Source organism: Mustelus asterias, chromosome 14, assembly GCF_964213995.1.
Source record: "Mustelus asterias chromosome 14, sMusAst1.hap1.1, whole genome shotgun sequence".
Classification (NCBI taxonomy): domain Eukaryota; kingdom Metazoa; phylum Chordata; class Chondrichthyes; order Carcharhiniformes; family Triakidae; genus Mustelus; species Mustelus asterias.
The window spans coordinates 88995529-89014091 of record NC_135814.1 but is presented as its reverse complement, the minus strand read 5'-3'; the positions used below and the strand labels follow the sequence as shown (position 1 = coordinate 89014091).

The 18563-nt window shown below is 43.6% G+C and overlaps 3 protein-coding genes across 7 annotated transcripts in view; 1 reads left to right on the top strand and 2 right to left on the bottom strand.

Annotated features, from left to right (window-relative positions):
* The window catches only part of LOC144503857 (sentrin-specific protease 2-like), a 54903-nt gene extending 45412 nt beyond the window's left edge, over positions 1-9491 (bottom strand). For all 4 annotated transcript variants that reach the window (XM_078228841.1, XM_078228843.1, XM_078228842.1 and 1 more), the window contains exons 1-4: positions 9357-9491; positions 6999-7054; positions 5384-5523; positions 272-347 (exon numbers count right to left, since the gene is read on the bottom strand). In XM_078228841.1, the coding sequence (XP_078084967.1) occupies positions 272-347; positions 5384-5523; positions 6999-7054; positions 9357-9472 (388 nt within the window). In that variant the 5' untranslated portion in view covers positions 9473-9491. The remainder of the gene's footprint in view (positions 1-271; positions 348-5383; positions 5524-6998; positions 7055-9356) is intronic.
* The window catches only part of c14h21orf58 (chromosome 14 C21orf58 homolog), a 137480-nt gene continuing 128122 nt past the window's right edge, over positions 9206-18563 (top strand). Inside the window, exon 1 of one of the 2 annotated variants that reach the window (XM_078228849.1) lies at positions 9206-9584. The gene's annotated coding sequence lies outside the window, so the exon portion shown is untranslated. The remainder of the gene's footprint in view (positions 9585-18563) is intronic. The other variant, XM_078228850.1, reaches the window with a different exon arrangement.
* Positions 13805-18563, bottom strand: part of LOC144503858 (caspase-8-like) — a 47527-nt gene continuing 42768 nt past the window's right edge. The window contains exons 10-11 of the mRNA XM_078228846.1: positions 15379-15865; positions 13805-14609 (exon numbers count right to left, since the gene is read on the bottom strand). Of these exons, the coding sequence (XP_078084972.1) occupies positions 14462-14609; positions 15379-15865 (635 nt within the window). The 3' untranslated portion in view covers positions 13805-14461. The remainder of the gene's footprint in view (positions 14610-15378; positions 15866-18563) is intronic.

The following is an 18563-nucleotide window of genomic DNA, read 5'->3' as shown; positions in this document are numbered from 1 at the left end:
GATGGAACAGATTCACTTTTTTCAGAACGTAATTGGTTTAATCACAGAAATGTACAATCAAAATGACAATAGCCCGAGATCTGATCAATTTCTTATTGCAAGGCTCTGGTCTATGATTGGTTAAAGGGGCAGGATGACATGTAGTATTGGATTGCTTCAGAATCTAAGCTTTTAATATATACATGAGAGGAAGTTAAATAGTTAAAGAAACAGAGAGAGATGGATGGCAGGATGAAGATCTGTACCAATATACACCAAAACATGCTCTTACCGAATTTGAAGTCTGCTCTCGGTAAAGATTCACCAGAACTGCAATAACGGAGGTCCGTCAGGGAGGAGGAAAGAATCTTTAAAGAAGAAAATGCATCATTAATATTGAGTACAAAAAACATTAGCACAATCTATTGGTGTACTATGCAAATAAACATTCTGCGGAGTTGTACACACAACAAAACATGCTCATTTTATCACCTTTATCTTCACCAGTCATTCTCTCATAACACACTGGGTCAGAATTGGCTGGGAAAATAACAATGCACGTGGTTACTGACATGAAAAGTGGCTAGTAACTTGTGACATGGAAGGAATACTCCATGAATTACAAATCGTCACAAGCTGTTGGATGATTTGTACCACTGTGTCATTAGTCTCATGTTCTTAAACTCAATTTTCATGAAGTCCACATTAATTGCTTATAAACCCATCGCAGAAAATTCAGTTGAAAGTAGTCGGTTAAGTACCCTCTCAATCTCATGATAATGTTGGTGACTGTCTAATCTTGAATCCAGAAAATTAATAACTAAAAGTGTGCCCTGTCATTCCTTCAGGGTGTAAATTGTTGTTGGAATGGTTTTGCTTTCATCACCATTCTAGGGTTTGAGCATATAATTTTGACTGCCATTTCAGTGTATTACTGAGGAAATGTTACATTTCAAACTCAATGGTGGTCCAGTGGTTCAGATTTGGTGCTTTCACTGCCATGGGCCAGGTTCAATTTCCAGTCAAGGAATGTAACTTTTGTTAGCCCCGACTCAGTGGTAGTGCCCTCGCAAGATCTGAGCGCATAATCGAGAGGGAATCAAGGGATATAGGAAACAAACTGCATGGTGAACTTGAGCAGCAGAGCAGCCATGATCAAGGGCCGTATGATCTATTCCTGCTCCTATTTTCTATGCTATAGTCTTAAAAATGCCAAATTTTAAAAAACTTAATGTTTCTCTTCTACCTCTATTATTTATTTTTCTTTCTTTAACCAATCTTTCTTTCCCTCTCCTTATTTGACCTGGTTTGACACTGAATTCACCCAATTTTTGTTTATTTGTTTATGGGACATGGACAGCGCTAGATTTGATTTGATTTATTATTGTCACATGTATTAGCATTATTTCTTGCGCACTATACAGACAAAATGTACCGTTCATAGAGAAGGAAATGAGAGAGTGCAGAATGCAGTGTTAGTCATAGTAGAGTTTAAAAGAGTTAGAATGAAGTTTGAGAAATGTAGAACAAGGGTAAAAGATAGAATTTGCAGGTATGCTGGGCACAGCTTGCAAGAAGTTGCCTCGCTCCAGCGCCATCTTGAATCAGTCTTGAATCAGATTGGTCAGCATTCATTGTCCATCCCTAAATGCCCTCGAGAAAGTGGTGGTGAGCCACCTCCTTGAACCGCTACAGTCATGTGTCGTAAGAACACCAACAGTGCTGCTATGAAGAGTGTTCCAGGAATTCAATTCATCCTTCTATTTATTTGTTTATTTCTCAAAACTTTGAGATCATTAAATAGGTGATACATTGTTTGTCCAATTGCTCACTAAGAACCCAGATGCCCTGTTACCCTCATTGTGCCATTATCAGCATCAACTTCCAGCAATTTACTGAGCAAAAATCTTGAGCTGAAGGGTGAGGGGCAAAGTCTAACTAATTGGGCACGTCATGAGTTGCCCTGGCCCAGCAAAATCTGGCCGAATTACTTTTTGCTGCAGAAAGTTTCACAGGTGCCAGCCACTGGTGCTCTTACACAAACCCTCCAGACAGTCTGACTCTTCAGTCACAGGTAGTATTTAGCTTGGGATGATCTGAGCAGAGCAAGAAATAAGGACAAGAACTGAGAGTTAAAACAAATTTCCATCACCTATTTTACCCAGTCTCTGCTATTAGCTAACCTTAGCCAATGAAACAATTGGACACTGTTGTTAGTTCTTATGGCCCTGACTTGGAGAGGAGAAAATCAGCAAGGGTTCTTCGTATGATCTGCCCTCCAATGGCCACTGCTGGAAAATGCAAACGTACAAACATGGGGGAATAACAGGATGGGCTCAACTAAAATACCTTCCGTGCTCCATCGTCTGCTGTTGGTCACTGTTTCGTCAGCTGACGTATGAAGAATAGACATTGTGAGGTTCTCGAGCTACAAGTACCGAAGGAATTAATTTTTATAATGTGTTCCAGATCCTTAGATGTCCCATAACTGACCAGTTAATTACTTCTATTCCCCACAAGTTTAGCCAGTTTTTTCTGTAAACAAATGCAGCAGCCATTTTATGCACAGCAAGTTCCACAAATAGCAATCAAATAATCTGTTTTGTGGCATTTGTCGAGGGATAAATGTTGATCAGAACATCAGAAAACTCCCATGTTCTTCCAATAATACCATGGGAATTGATTTTTATGTCCAATCAAACTGATAGATGGGTTCTTGGTTTAGTGTTTCATTAGAAAGATGGCACCTCTGACAATGGAGGACTCTATCAGTACAGCAACCCAGAGGTGAGTGTTAATAACCTAATCTCCCGCTCATATTCCCAAAACAACCATATTGAAATTGAACTTCAAGCAGCTAAACTTTAGGACAAACAATATGCTATACACATTTAAAACATTCACAAGCTGAATGTGAAAATATGAAGTGTTTGTATTCCAGTTTTAAAAGTTTTTGCTAAGCAAAGACATGGTCAAGGACTTAAAACTTCCAGCTGCATTGACCATTAAATCTGGAATTTCGAGTGTCATTGCTCAATGCTGGAGTGTACTGCCTTGGACACTGGCAGCTTTCCACTAACTAGAGTCAAAAACATCACACAGCAGAATGAAACGAGTGGAGAGAGTTGCATCTATTCCAGCAATTTACATCACTGATTAACAGGCAAATCACTAAATCATCTTGATTTCTGGTTGGGAACAGTTTTATACGGTCTTTCCAGGTACTGTGTTCCAGATCATAACTCAGGTGAACAATCCCAGCTTCTCTCGTCTCTCCATATAAGTCCCTACCAGTAATTTATAAAGGGATTGAATAACTTCAATGTTTTTGTGCTCCATTTTGCTATTTATACAGCTCAGGATCCCCATATCTGTTTTTTTAAAAAAAGCTTCATCAACTTGTCCTGCCAACGTCAAAGATTGTCTAATGACTCTGAGTCTGTACATGTGAACCTCCACATCTCCATATTACGGCACCCCTGTATTGTACCATTTAATTTGCCTCTCTATTTTTCCTCCCACTTCTTGGTATTACATTGCATTGGCTATTAGTCTGACCATTTCTTCATGTGTGAGCCTAAAAGGGGAAGTTATCAGTCAATGTCAATCCTGTTCATGTCCAATGTGTAGCATTTGCACTTACCAGGAGGAGGGGATAGTGGCCAGGAGAGGGGATAGTGGCCAGGAGAGGGGATGTGACTGGATAGTGATTAGAGTAGGAATCTTTAGCAGACTGTTTCTGCTTTGGCAAATTAAAGCATTCAGCTGCTATCCCAACTGAAATTAGCCAATTCATTATACAGCAAGAATGTAATCTTGAACTTCCCTGAGTATACACAGAAAATGAATCTGCAACCTTCAGGTTTAAGTTATGTGCTGCCTTTCATGTGGGCCAACAGAGGGGGCAATTTACTTCTAAGCTGTGACTCAATTCAAACTCAATAAAACCACACACACATTCACACCTGGTGTTCATCACAAATGTAATACTACATTTTTTTCAACTAACAATCTAAACTGTAACCATTTGAATGTAATCCATATTTGTACTAAGAATGCTATAGAGCTATTCTCAATCTCTTTCCAGACAAAGCTGAAAACCGTTCACCTACAAAGATGAACATAAACCTCTCTTCATCACCCTGCCACCACATTCAAGATAACCTCTCCTAAATCTGTCATTCAAAGCCCACTGAAAAGATGCAACAAAATAAATCATGTGTGAGGGCAGGCCAATAGCCATGACTGCTTGTTCTCTTTCTTCCTCCAGTGATGCAGAGGAAAAGACAGTAGCAAGCCAATGTGAAAAGAAAAGGCTTGCTCAATCACCAGAAACACCGACAGGTTACAAGCATAGCTGCTGAAACACCATGGAACTTAAATGGCCGAGACTCACGCTTACCAGTCAAATCCTTGCAGAAAAATTGGATGTTGCACTCGTCACTCATTTTAGCTTCCCTCACAGAACCCTATTTTTATTTGGCAGCAGATATAATGAAGTAATACAGAGTAGAAAAGTCCCCCTGCAGTGTGTGGGGCAGCCATGCAGGGGTGAGACAGCAGCCCTTTGCAGTGTGCAGGTCTCACAGAGTAACACAACTCCCAGGGACAATCTCATATGTTTCACACCATTGGGACAACATTCACATATTCAGAGTTATAATAAACAAATAATGCAATGGAAAATATCAAGTATCACAGTTATCATCTTTGTGTAGCAGGGTTAAAAGAAAGTTTAGGCTGCAACAAGATTGGAAGGGACAGAAAGGGTTAAAAAGACAGCCTGGCTGAAATATTAAAACTTTCTGCAGGAAGGCACATGGAGACAAACTTCAGATAACTATCTCCCAGACAATACTAGACAGTCACACCCCAGGTGTTATTCTTCAGAGATTGTTGCAGCAATAAAGAATCAATGCTATTTGCCATGATCCCACAATGTCTGCCTCCGGAAAACAAATCAAGCATCAGGGTAACTGTGGTAATCAATATCCACAGTTGAAATTTATGTGTTAGAAGGTACTTGTAGCGATTTGATATTACAACGAGGTAGGCGTGATCAACACAGGGTATGAACAAGAGAATGATTAAAGGTAAAACCACATAGGTCAATTGAGATAGCACAATGTGACAAAAGCAGAACTTAGAATAACAAGATGATGACTTGATCGGAATCTCACATGTAAACATTGTAATGTGAAAATGCCTAAGAATGCTATAACAACCCACAGGGAGTAGAGTAACTTGGAAGCAATCCTGACTAAAGCTCTGAGTGCTTTCCCTCATGCATGTTGAACAAGCTTGGATAAACCACTTTTGTTGAAACTTTATGGTCTTAGTTCATTCGATCCCTCCAACAGTCTGATTATTTCCACAAGCTTTTTTGACTAATGATAGCACTGACCTGTTTCAATGGTTGGGTCTGTTTCCTCTGCACGGTGGATTTGGAGTCTACTTGCATGACCTTGTAACCAAATGGTGACAATAACCTCATATAGCCGACAAATCCTGATATCGACTTCTTAACTGTATTCACAAAGTTACCTAGAAAACAGAGAACCATTTGTTTTCTTCTAAGCCATTTCATTTTGCTCCATTTTCTCTTTGATTATTTCTTCCATGTTCTTTGACTGGAGAAACAAGCTGAAGGTCAACTGCAAGGTCCCTGCTAATCCCTCTCTGCAGCTAGTTGCAAGAGGGTGTGTGACAGCAGTCTGGAGCTAACCTCCTCATGATGAGTGTCAGATCAGCTCATCATTTTCCTCAGACTGGGCACGTATGTAACAACGTTGAAAACTGCACTTTACCATTTATAGCTCATTATACCACAGCCTTATCTACTGTCTGAGTTATTTTTATGTATCTTTGAACATCCTTTGCATGCCTTAATGAAATGGTCTGTGTATCACCTACCAGTTTCATGCTAATTTACTTAGCAGTCTCCAACTAATTAAAAGACTAGAAAACAAATTTGGGGTTTGCAATTTTAAAAAGTATAACCTTCGAGCGCAGGACTGGGAGACACTGAACTGTCACTGGGGCACCACAGTGATGGGTAGAGGTCTATAACCCAATAGTATAGTGACAGGCCTGTACCCATCACTGTGGTGCCCCAGTGACAGATCAGTGTCTCCCAGTCCTGCACTCGAAGGTTATACTTTTAAAAATGCTCCATTCAAACAATGTTTTTTCTTTCATGGGATGTGAGCATCATTGGCTAGGCCAATATTTAATGCCCAACCATAACTGTCCTTGAGAAGGCAGTGGTGGTGAGCCGCTGCTGTCCATAAAAAAACCATATCCCAAGTTTTGATAACAAAATCAAGCACTGCTATCCTTGGTCTACAAAGCTCCACATTCTCCACCAAACTGATTTCCAGATCCTCATCCTCTTAAACCCAGTATATACCTTAATGATTTCCTTCAACCTTGTACCTCCACAGCTACACTCTCCTCCTTTGACATCACTGGCAGCTGCACGGTGTCTCAGCTCTCTGGCATTTCTCCCCAGAACACCTGTTCTTTTCATTTACTTTCAAGTGTCCTCATCTATTTTATGTTCTCTCCAAGTTTTCTGATCAGTGTTCATTTATACTTTCCATTTTGTAAGACGTGATTTTTTTTAATAATGGAAAGCATTACAGAAAACCAAGTTAGTGTTTGATGCCATTTCAGAAACCTTCCTTCTATTGTATGATGAATTGCCAATGCACTTTCACATGCAAAAGGGAGGATCTCTCAGGAGGGTTGCTCTGACAATGATTAAAAGGCACTGGGCACATGCCTGTTTTGTATTGATCCATCATTTTCCCAGATTTTTTCCCCCCAAACTCTCCTGCCCACTGCTCTGCATCGGTAGAAGTTTGGGAACCCAAACCAAGTTTTGATGGCAAAACACCAATACTCTCAATTTACCACAAGGAAAAGAAAGTGGCAAAATAACTTGAACATAAGGTATGAAATAGTCATGCACTATCTTCTGTTCAACTAAAAGATGTTATCCTGCAAAAGAAACTTACCCAGCCTTTGCCTTTTTACTGATATCCATTCAATTTCATCATTAGAAGCCTGGACACTGTGGAGAAAGACCAAAATGACATAAATTTAAAGACAATATTGAGAGACTTACCTTATCTAAGGAAAAACAGTCAAGAGTTTCTTGTGAATGAATGGGCTTTTCTCCACTGGGAAATATGCTTTTTAAAGAATCTGACTCTCCATTAAAACATATTTGGCATTTAATTTTTCCTCACAAAATGATGTTCAAACTCATCGGATATCCCATTGAAGGAGGAGCCAGTTGCAAAATATCATTTGCCAATCTGATTGATTTTGCGCCACTATGTTAAGTGTTTGAATGCAAAGAGTTTTTTTTAACCAAAAGCATTCTGGAAGTATGTTAGGATTCCCTTCCAGAAACCCGACAGTGACAGTCCATTATGGATATTAGGCTCCTGGAATCATATCAGCTATTTACAATTCGGCTTAGAAAACCAATGCTACCGTTGGTGTTTATGTCCCTAGCACTGCCAACAATAATTGTGAATCTATTTACTGCATTGAATGATGCATATACAAAAAGAATGTATATACAACTTTTAATGTCACAAGGTGTTTCATAAGAGCGTTATTAATCAAGTTTTGACATATTCTGCAGAGAAAAGGGAGTAAGCCAGAAGTTCTGGTACCAATTACATATAGAGGTCCTATATATGAGGTCCTACAGTCAGATTTTCCAGAACTAGGGAAGAAGTTAAAAACCATAGGATCTCTAAAGTTGTAATACCTCCCAGTTCCATGCGACAGCAAAGGTAGAAATAGGAAGGTAGGGAAGAACATTGTGTGGCTTGAGGCATAATGCTAGAGGGAGAGCTTCAGATTCTTGGGGCATTGGAACCAATTCTGGAGCAACAGATTCAAAAGGGACAGGTTACATCTCATTAAGACTGGGGCCAATGTCCTTGCAAGGAGATTCACTAATGTGGTTGGGAGGGTTTAAACAACATTGGTAGGGATGGTGGGCATCAGCATAAAATCAACAAAGGAATAAGAATTTGAGGGTCCTTAACAAGGTCCAGAGGAAACTTAATTACAAAGTTAGATTGGAATGGCTGGGTTGTTCTCCTTGAGCAAAGGAGGTTGAGAAGAGCTTTGATAGAAGTGTACAAGATTACAATATTTTTAGATAAGTTGGATAAAGAAAGGTTGTTGCGAATAGCTGGTGATACAAGGACCAGAAGACACAGATATAACATTCTAGGCAAGAGGAAGAACTTCCTTTTTAAGCACTGAGTGGTGATAACCACCTTCTCAAGCGCAATTAGGGATAGACAATAAATGCTGGCCTAACTAATGATGCCCACACCCCATGAAAAACAAAAAAACTCACTGCCTAAAAGATGGTAATCAATTATTTCAAAAATAAATTGAATAGGTTCTTGTGAGGAAATAAACTTGCAGAATCACACCATTAAAGTAGGGGAATGAGACTGACTGGATAGCTCTAACAGAGAGCAGACATGTTAGAATGACAATGAACAAAGCACCTAAGTAGATAGTAGGACAGGTGACCAAAACATTGGGTAGCAAGGTAGATTTTAAGAAACGTTTTAAAGGAGGGGAGACTTTAAGGATTAGGGAGAGACTTTCTGCACTTCAGACCCAGCTGCCCTTGGTAGAATCAGGGATGTGCAAGAAGAGCATAGATGTCTCAGAGGACTGTAAGAAGTTACAATGGGAGATTGAAGGACTTGAAAACAATTATATGATGGTTACAGCATGGAAGGTGGTTATTAGGCCCATCGAGTCTGTGCTGTCCCTCTGAAGGTACAATTCACTTAATGTCACTCCCCTTTCCCTGGAGCCCTGCAATTTCCTTTTCTTTTCATTTAATGATCTAACAAATATGAGAATATTAAAACTGAAACATGGTGGCACAGTGGTTTGCACTGCTGTCTCACAGCACCAGAGACCCAGGTTCGATTCCCAGCTCAGGTCACCAACATTGGAGTGTGGCGACTAGGGGATTTTCACAGTACCTTCATTTCAGTGTTAATCTAAGTCTACTTGTGACTATAATAAACAAAAACTTCTGAAATCTTAGAGGATAAAGAGTATGTCAGCATGCACTGGGATAAGGGAGGGAAGGAGAGACTTGGTGCAAGTTGAGACAAGCGCAGCAGTTCACTGCTGTGGACAGGTCTGCACACGAGTAACGGTGTCAGTTGTTCAGGAGACCTTGGGTTTGCATGTTACAGTTGATGAGAGGTGTTCCAGCGCGGGGATCAGCCGCTTGCTGTGGGGCCTAAGGCCGCTTTGTTTATGTCTGACCCGCGGCCCCTCCTCCCATTGCGGCCTAGCTAACTTCCGACACCCACCTCTGGTAGTTCCTCTTGACAGGGACAGCGCTGCTCCGGTTAGGGATACCGACTTGCGGCGCTACGGGCCCGGCAGTGAAGAGCGAGGTGATATTGCCGCGGATCCATTCGTACATATCCCACTGGGGGCGAGGGCCCGAGGCCTCGGCTGGGCCTGGCCCGTTGCCAAGGAGACGGTGGCCTGCGCGCGTGCGCACTCAGGTCTGTTGGCTGAATTTACAGCTGGCTGTAAGTGGATGTCTTCAGTTGATGTTGTAATTGTGTTAAAGCTCAGGTTTTGTAAGCCTAAATCTTGTTCCTCTGCCTCACCCTCAGTAGATGCGCCTTCAACTGCCCTGAGCCTTTTTTGATTTAATTTATTATTGTCACATTGGCATTAGGTGACATTTTCATTCTCTTCTCAACCACTCAGCCTCCCTTTTTTTGTTCTTTCATGGAATCTGGGCATCACTGGCATTTAATGTCCATGCAGTAGCACAGTGGTTAGCACTGCTGCCTCACAGCGCCAGGGACCCGCGTTCGATTCCCGGCTTGGGTCACTGTATGTCTGGAGGTTGACCTGAACAGGCGCTGGAGTGCGGCGACTTGGGGAATTTCCCAGTAATTTCATTGCAGTGTGAATGTAAGCCTACTTTTTAAAAGTTTATTTATTAGTCACAAGTAAGGCTACAGTCACACTGCAATGAAGTTACTGTGAAATTCCCCTAGTCGCCACGCTCCGGCGCCTGTTCAGGTCAATGCACCTAACCAGCACATCTTTCAGACTGTGGGAGAAAACTGGAGCACCTGGAGGAAACCCACGCAGACACGGGGAGAATGTGCAAACTCCATGCAGACTGTGACCCAAGCCGGGAATCAAACCTGGGTCCCTGGCGCTGTAAGGCAGCAGTGCTAACCATTATGCCACCATGCCATGCCCCTTGTGACGCTAATAAATAAACTAAAAAAAACTTTAATTGCTCACAGAGGACTGGAGAACAGCTGATGTGGTTCCGCTTTTTAAGAAGGATTGTAGAGATAAACCAGGGATCTACAAACCAGTGCGTCTCACATCAGTGGTAGGGAAACTATTGAAGAAACTTCTAAAGGAGAGCATTCAACTCCACTTGGAGAGGCAAGGCTTGATCAGGGATAACATGGCTTCGTCAGAGGGAGGTCATGCCTAACAAATGTGATTGAATTTTTTAAGGAGGTGACCAGCTGTGTAGATGAGGGTAGTGCAGTCGATGCAGTTTATATGTATTTCAGCAAAGCCTTTGACAAGGTCCCACATGGGAAACTTGTAAAGAAGATAAATGCACATGGAATACAGGATAATTTGATAAAGTGGATTCGAAATTGGCTCAGTTGTAGGAGACAGAGGGTGATGACAGAAGGCTGCTTTAGTGAATGGAATACACAGTAAGAGTTTTAACAACACCAGGTTAAAGTCCAACAGGTTTATTTGGTAGCAAATACCATTAGCTTATTAAAACTCTTACTGTGTTTACCCCAGTCCAACGCCGGCATCTCCACATTAGTGAATGGAAGCCAGTGTCCAGTTTGGTCCCCTATTATTCGTCATTCATATCAACAACATAGATGACTATGTGGGGGTAGGATTAGTAAGTTTGTGCATGATACAAAGATTGGACTGGTGGTTAACAGTGTGCTGTAAGATTCTATGCCTTGGGCTATAAGACGATGTAGACGGAATGGTCAAATGGGTAGATAAATGGCAGATGGAATTTAACCCTGAAAAGTGTGAGGTGATACACTTTGGAAGGAGTAGTTTGACAAGGAAGTATTCAATGAATGAAAGGACACTAGGAAGTTCTGTGGAACAAAGGGATCTTGACGTGCTTGTCCACAGATCTCTGAAGGTTAGTAGGGTGGTGAAAAAGACATATGGGACATTTGCCTTTATCAATCAAGGCAGAGATTACAGAAGCAGGGAAGTCATATTGGAGTTGTATATAACTTTGGTGAGGCCACAGCTAGAGTACTGTGTAGTTCTGGTCGCTACATTATACATTATCGGAACGATGTGATTGCACTGGAGGGAGTGCAGAGGAGATTCCTCAGGATGCTGCCTCAGGTGGAACATTTAAATTATGAAGAGAGGTTGGGTAGGCTTGGATCATTTTCATTGAAGACTGAGAAGATTGAGGGGCGAGGTGGACAAGATTATGAGGGACATGTCCTCTTGAGAGAGGATGAGGAGCAGCTGTTCCCTTTAGTTGAAGGGTCAGTTACAAGGGGACATAACTTCAAGGTGAGGGGCAGGAGGTTTAAGGGGGATGTAAGGAAAAACCTTTTTACCCAGAGGGCGGTGACGGTCTGGAATGCGCTGCCTGGGAGGGTGGTGGAGGTGGGTTGCCTCACATCCTTTAAAAAGTACCTGGATGAGCACTTGACAGGTCATAACATTCAAGGCTATGGGCCAAGTGCTGGTAGATGGAAGTAGATAGGAGTTCCGGTGTTTCTCGCATGTCGGTGCAGACTTGATGGGCCGAGGGGCCTCTTCTGTGCTGTAAGATTCTATGCCTTGGGGCAGAGCCCCATTCTTACATGTTTACTACATGGCTACTCAATAATTCTCCATGAGAGAGGACTCCACCCTCTGGTCTGATTTGTCCCTCAAGCTAGAGGATCCTCTTCGTGCTATGCTGTGTAAAAGAGACAGACCCCACAATCACTACACCGACTTCGGACAGTGTGTGTGGCTTGGAGGGGAACTTGCAGATAGTGGTGCTGCCATGCATCTGCTGTTCCGACCTTTTGGATCCTTTATGACCCTCCTTAATATCTACCTCTTTGGCTAAGTTTTAGGCCATCCAAACAACCATAGCTTTGGTGCGGCATCTTTCTTTTTATTAATGCCTCTGGGATACTGTTTGGGATTTTTTTTCTGTGTTGCAGGTACTTTATCAATGTTGCTGCTGAATCTGCATCACATTTGGTTGTACTGTATCTTCTCTGTAGGGTTGGCACCATTTTTGAATGAGAGGTGCATCAATTCTGAACTGTGACCGGTTTGGGGAAGCCATAATTTCACAAAATGATAACTGGACAGGGAAGAAACATTTTTATTTTAATGTCATTAGCGGGCCCGGGACTGAAGTCTCCGGGCCCACTAGCATCTCCCACCCCATCAGTGCAATTTCACTCTGGCGGGGTTCAGATTAGTCCACACTTTCGGAGAACTAGTGGGAGATCCCATTGGGGTGAAAGGGGGCAATCAGGGACTCCCAGGGACTCATACAGCAGAGGGTTGGTGCCCCCTGGGCATGAGCACCCTGGCGGTGCCAGCCTGTTGCCTTGGCAATGCCCAAGGGGCAAAGTGCCCATGCCCGGGGGCACCTTGGCACTGCCCTGGCATTGTGCCGTGCCAAGGGGGTGGGGCTTGCTGGGGGCAGGGACTAGTGGCGATTGATGGGGGTTGGAATTCCCGCTGCCACTCTGCATGTGGATCGGTCTGGACTGGAGGGAGGCCAGCGATCGGGGCGGGCTGGTCTGCCTCCTGTGTTGGGGGGAGGGGTTCTGCGGGGGGGGGGGGGGGGGGGGGTCTGCCAGGGGTTGGGGATGTCTGCTGGGGAGGGGGTCTGCCTCCCGTGGGGGATGGAATCTTCACTGCTGGGGGCTGGAGATTGGGGTGCTCTGGGACGGGAGGGGTGTCGGGGCTGGCCCGGGAATGGTCGCGGGAGCCGTGATCGGGCTGTGGGGGCGTCGGGAGGAGCAGCACTGCGAGGGTCCTGGGCTGGACAGCGATCGAGCTGGCCAACAAACTGCAGGCTGACAGCTCAGGGCCACTCTGTGCATGCGCAGAGTTCCGGAATTTGAAATGAAAAATATACTCTTCAAATATTCCCCTTTCAAAATTTAGCTTTTGATTTTCGTAGTTAAATATTTTAAATAGCAAAAAAAGCTAATGTTTACAATTTAGACCTAATTCTTAGTTACAATTGCCCAGTTGCAATATTTTTATATTGTGAAAAGGCCTCCCCCCTCCCCCCCGCCTCTCCCCCTCCCCCCGCCTCTCCCCCCTCCTCTCCCCCCGCCTCTCCCCCCCGCCTCTCCCCCCCGCCTCTCCCCCCCGCCTCTCCCCCTCCCCCCGCCTCTCCCCCCTCCTCTCCCCCCCGCCTCTCCCCCCCGCCTCTCCCCCCCGCCTCTCCCCCCCGCCTCTCCCCCCCGCCTCCTCTCCCCCTCCCCCCCGCCTCTCTCACCTCCTCTCTCCCCCCCCCGCCTCTCCCCCCCCACCTCTCCTCCCCGCCTCTCCCCCCCGCCTCTCCCCCCGCCTCTCCCCCCCGCCTCCTCTCCCCCTCCCCCCCGCCTCTCTCACCTCCTCTCCCCCTCCCCCTCTCCCCCCCGCCTCTCCCCCCCGCCTCTCCCCCTCCCCCCCACCTCCTCTCCTCCCTCCTCTCATTCTTGTTCCAGCAGTACTTTTAATGACAATCTGACAGCTTGATGGTCACAATTAGCGTTAAGAGCTTTTTAGTTTATTTTTTAAAAATGGAATACAATGCAACCATTGGGTTGATTACCCATCCATCACCTCCCACACTCACTCCCTCCATCACCAGCAAACAGTGGCAACCATCCAGAAGCTGCACTGCAGCAAGTCACCTTCAATAGCACCTTCCAAGCCTGTGACCTCTACCACCTAGAAGAACAAAGGTAGCAGATGCATAGGAAAATCACCATCTGTAAGATTCCCTTCCAAGCCCCATACCGTTCTGACTTGGAGCTATATGAATGTTCCTTCACCTTCACTGGGTCGAAAGCTTGGAATTCCCATCTACCAGTACTATGTGTATCCACAGCACATGAACTACAACAGTTCAAGAAGGCAGCTGACCGTCACATTCTCAAAGGCAATAAGGGATGGGCAACAAGTGTTGACCTTGCCAGCAAAGGCATAGCCCATGAACAAATAAAAAAAAAGCCAAAGCCTCTTATGTAGTATTTTATCAATCACTTTCTGCAAATCTTGATTAAATCACAACCATTTCATTTCTTCTACTTTCACTCTTTATTACTTCAAAAAATGTAAAATGTTGGTCAAGCTATTTAGAAAATTGTGCCGAATGGGACAAAGTTTTTATTCCTCTGCGACCGAAGTTGGATCAGCTCTTTGAACTCTGTGCAGAAGAGGGTGAAAATATCAACTTCTTGGAAAGGGTGAATCTTGGCTCTGGAATTTGCTTCTTACTTAAATGCTTTTCACTCACTCTCCGATTCACTTCAGTCAGAATTGTAAGCAGGTCGAGCTCTCTGGGGAGGCAAAAACAAAAGCAGAAGTATTAGTGAGCAAGCAAATGGAACCACAGATCAACATTAGTACATCTGCAATAGACCCTGGATTGAAGGATGAAGATAAGTACAATATGATGAATTATGAAGGATGGAGCAGGACAATAATGCAGAAGTGGGTAACTTCAGTCAACCCCAAGACAAGCTAGGAATTCTCAAATGAAATTGAGTCTATTGACTCAGAAGTCGTGAATGTGCTGCTGGCTTGTATCTTGAACCAATACACTATAGATCAAAAGGAAATTGCATTTAGTTCAGCTAGATATGTATTTAATGATACTGGAGGCCAATAACGGCAACAACTGTTGGTTTTGCCAGCGGCACTCACATCCCATGAACAAATTTAAAAAACAAATAACAAAAAAAGAATGGGGCGGCATGGTGGCACAGTGGTTAGCACTGCTGCCTCACAGCGCCAGGGACCTGGGTTCGATTCCCGGCTTGGGTCACTGTGTGGAGTTTGCACGTTCTCCCCACGTCTGTGTGGATTTCCTCCGGGTGCTCCGGTTTCCTCCCACAGTCCAAAAGATGTACAGGTTAGGCGAATTGGCCACGCTAAATTCTCCCTCAGTGTACCCGAACAGGCGCCGGAATGTGGCGACTAGGGGATTTTCACAGTAACTTCATTACAATGTGAATGTAAGCCTACTCGTGACCAATAAATTAACTTTTAACTTTTAACAAGTCAACGACTTCAGCAAAGGAAAGAATGTAAAAACAGACTGCTTACTTGTATTCCTCCAGGCAGGCACACAGTGTTTGAATGAACCAGGATCCTTTACCTGTCCTATAGGAAACATAGTCAGAAACGGTAGACATTGCAATCAGGAAATCTCTGTCCTCAGGGACGGAATATGATACTGCATCCTGTTCAAGGTCAGGGCTGTTGCTTCTGAGACAGTCAGTCACTGGGCAAGCTGTTTGTGACTTCTGACCTTGACAAGCCTGAATAAAGAAGACCTTGGGCTTTTCCAACAGTGAGTGGCACTGGGTCCCTGAAAACATGTATCTTATTTCCTTAATATGAAGAAGTCCTCCATCAGTTCCCACAACTGCATCTCTCTCACCGTGGGAGAGGATGCAACACACAAAACAATCATTGGTCGTATGATTAAACTCCTGATACTCCTGCAGTATTTTCTTCATATCGGGCACAGTTAAGTTATCTTCCTTGTGTGTATTAAATCCCAACCTCTTAAACACTTCTTCCAACTTATCTGCAAAGAAATAAAAAATATATTAGTGACCTTTTTTGAGTATTGCAAGTATACCATATTTATTCTACGAATTATAATGACACAGATGTTGGGATATAAAACCACAATATCTATTTGCCGATGACACAAAGATAAGTGACATTGTAAGCAGAATCAATGGAATTATACAATTACAAAGAGATTAAGTCAACCGCCAAAACTGTCGCAAATATATGCTGGAATTTTACCGTCACGCCTGTCCCAGAATCGTGGCGAGCGAGGCTCGCAGAACGGCATTCTCCTTTGGCCTCGGGCTGGATCTTACGAGCCTCGGGCGGTCGAGGTCGTAAAATACTGGCCATAAGGTCAACCACCTTGGACCTAAAAAGTTTAGAACGGAATACTTTCTATATGGTGAAACGTTAGAGCAGTGAAGGTGCAAAAAGACTTTAGGATCGGTGTATATAGATCATCAAGACGTCATGAACAAGTACAAAAAATAATCAAAAATTCTGATCTTTACATCAAGAGGACTAGAATGTAAGGGGCTAAAAGTTATGCAGCAGCTATAAAAATCCATAGTTAGACCACACCTGGAATATTGTGTGCCGTTCTGGCCTTGGAAGGAGTGTATTTATGAGAATGATACCTGGACTCCAATTCCGCCATGAGGAGAGATTACATAAATGGGGCTGTATTCCCCAGAATTTAGGTTAAGGGTGGGTTGATTGAAGTTATCAAGATATTAAGGGGAGCAGATAGAGAGGAACTATTTCTGTATGGAGACAACAGAACTTTAGGTGTATAGTCTAAATATTAAAACCAGGCCAAAGTGAGTTTGCCAAGGATGAAACCTTGTATTTTCCTAACTGGACCTCAAGATAAGCTTCCAACCACATGTTCATGCCTTCTCTGAAACAGCCTGTTTCCAGCTCTGTAGCATTGCATGTCTGTTGCTGAAACCCTCATTTATGCCTTCACTCCCTCTAGGCTTGACCATTCCAATGCACTCCTGGCTGGTCTCCCACATTCTAACCTTGGTAAAACTGAGGTCATTGTTATATATTTAATGGTTGTGTTGTTGCTTTAAGAGCCTGTCACATGATTTGATGGCGATATCATTGGGGTGTTTCATAGGTGCCTGTTTAGTTTCATTTTCTACTCTGTATAGGCGGCAGCTTCTACAATAAATCTGTTGTTATTTTGAATTTGCGTGTGCAAACCACATATTTTTCTTTTTCTTTAAAAATAATTAGGACATTGTGAAAAGAAAATTGGTGACAAGTTGGGATTTTGTTTCATCGAGAACATCGCAAAAGATCCTAAGTAGGAACCAACATTGTGGGTCCTCTCACTTTGAATATTAGAAGGCTGGGGAAAATCAACAACAGGGTTAAAGATTGAAGTGCTAGCGAAGGAAGACCAAGTAAGAAAACAAATTTTGCACTTCTTACCGGGAAAAAAAAATTGGATAGACCCTTCTAAGCTGTAGGGCCTGGCCATGTGTTGCAGTGTGTAGAGTAGAATGGGAGACTCACTTTGCAGTTGAAAAAGTGTGGCTTTAAAAGAGTGTTTTTCTCTCCCGATTTGGAGAATCCAGGCAGGATCTGGCATACTTGAAAGGAAGGGATGCTTTGCTCTACAGCTGGGACCATTTGAAGCAAACTAAAAACATCTGGCACGATTTTCCTGCCCTGTTACGCTGGTCGAGTAGCATAGTGGGGCAGGAAATGTAAGCAGAAGGCCAATAACGGAATCGTGCCTGGCATCTGTCCGGTTGCGATCTTCCCAGGCCACTTTTATTGACGGGGAATGGCGCAAGGCTGATTTTAATCTTCATGAGTTAATTTAAATCTCTTTAGCAAGCTCCGGACACTATTGTCCGGGCTCTCTTATGTTTCCGACCTCGCCGGTGGAGGTCCACACCAATGAGGTTCAGAGCTGGTCCCCAGCAATGAGGACCAGATATGATGGCATTGCAGGTGACACTGGAGGCTATTGAGGCCCCCGGAAGTGCCATCCTGGCACACTGGCAGTGCCAAGGGGTGGGGCCTGAGGAAGCAGGGCCTCAGATGTGGATAAATGTGAGGTTATCCACTTTAGTAGCAAAAATAGGAAGACAGATTATTATTTGAATGGGTGCAAATTGAGAGGTGGATACTAAGTAAGACTTTGTGCATCAGTCGCTGAAAATAAGCACGCAGATACAGCAGGCAGTAAAGAAGGCAAATGGTATGTTGGCCTTCATAGCGAGAGAATTTGAGTATAGGGATAGGGATGTTTTGCTGCAATTGTATTTGGCGTTGGTGAGGCCACACCTGGAGTATTGTGTGAAGTTTTAGTGTCCTTACCTGAGGAAGGATGTCCTTGCTGTAGGGAGAGTGCAGCAAAGGTTTACCAGGCTGATTCCTGGGATGGCAGGTCTGACATATGAGGAAATGCTAAGTCGGTTAGGATTGTAGTCATTGGAGTTTAGAAGAATGAGAGGGGATCTCATAGAAACTTCTAAAATTCTAATAGGGTTAGACAGGGTAGATTCAGAAAGAATGTGCCCAATGGTGGGGAGTCCAAAACTAGGGGTCATAATTTGAGGATAAGGGACTGAGGCGAGGAGAAATTTCTTCACCAAGAGGGTGGTGAATCTGTGGAATTCACAACCACAGAAAGTAGTTGAGGTCAAAACATTGTGTGATTTCAAGAAGGGATTAAATATATCTCT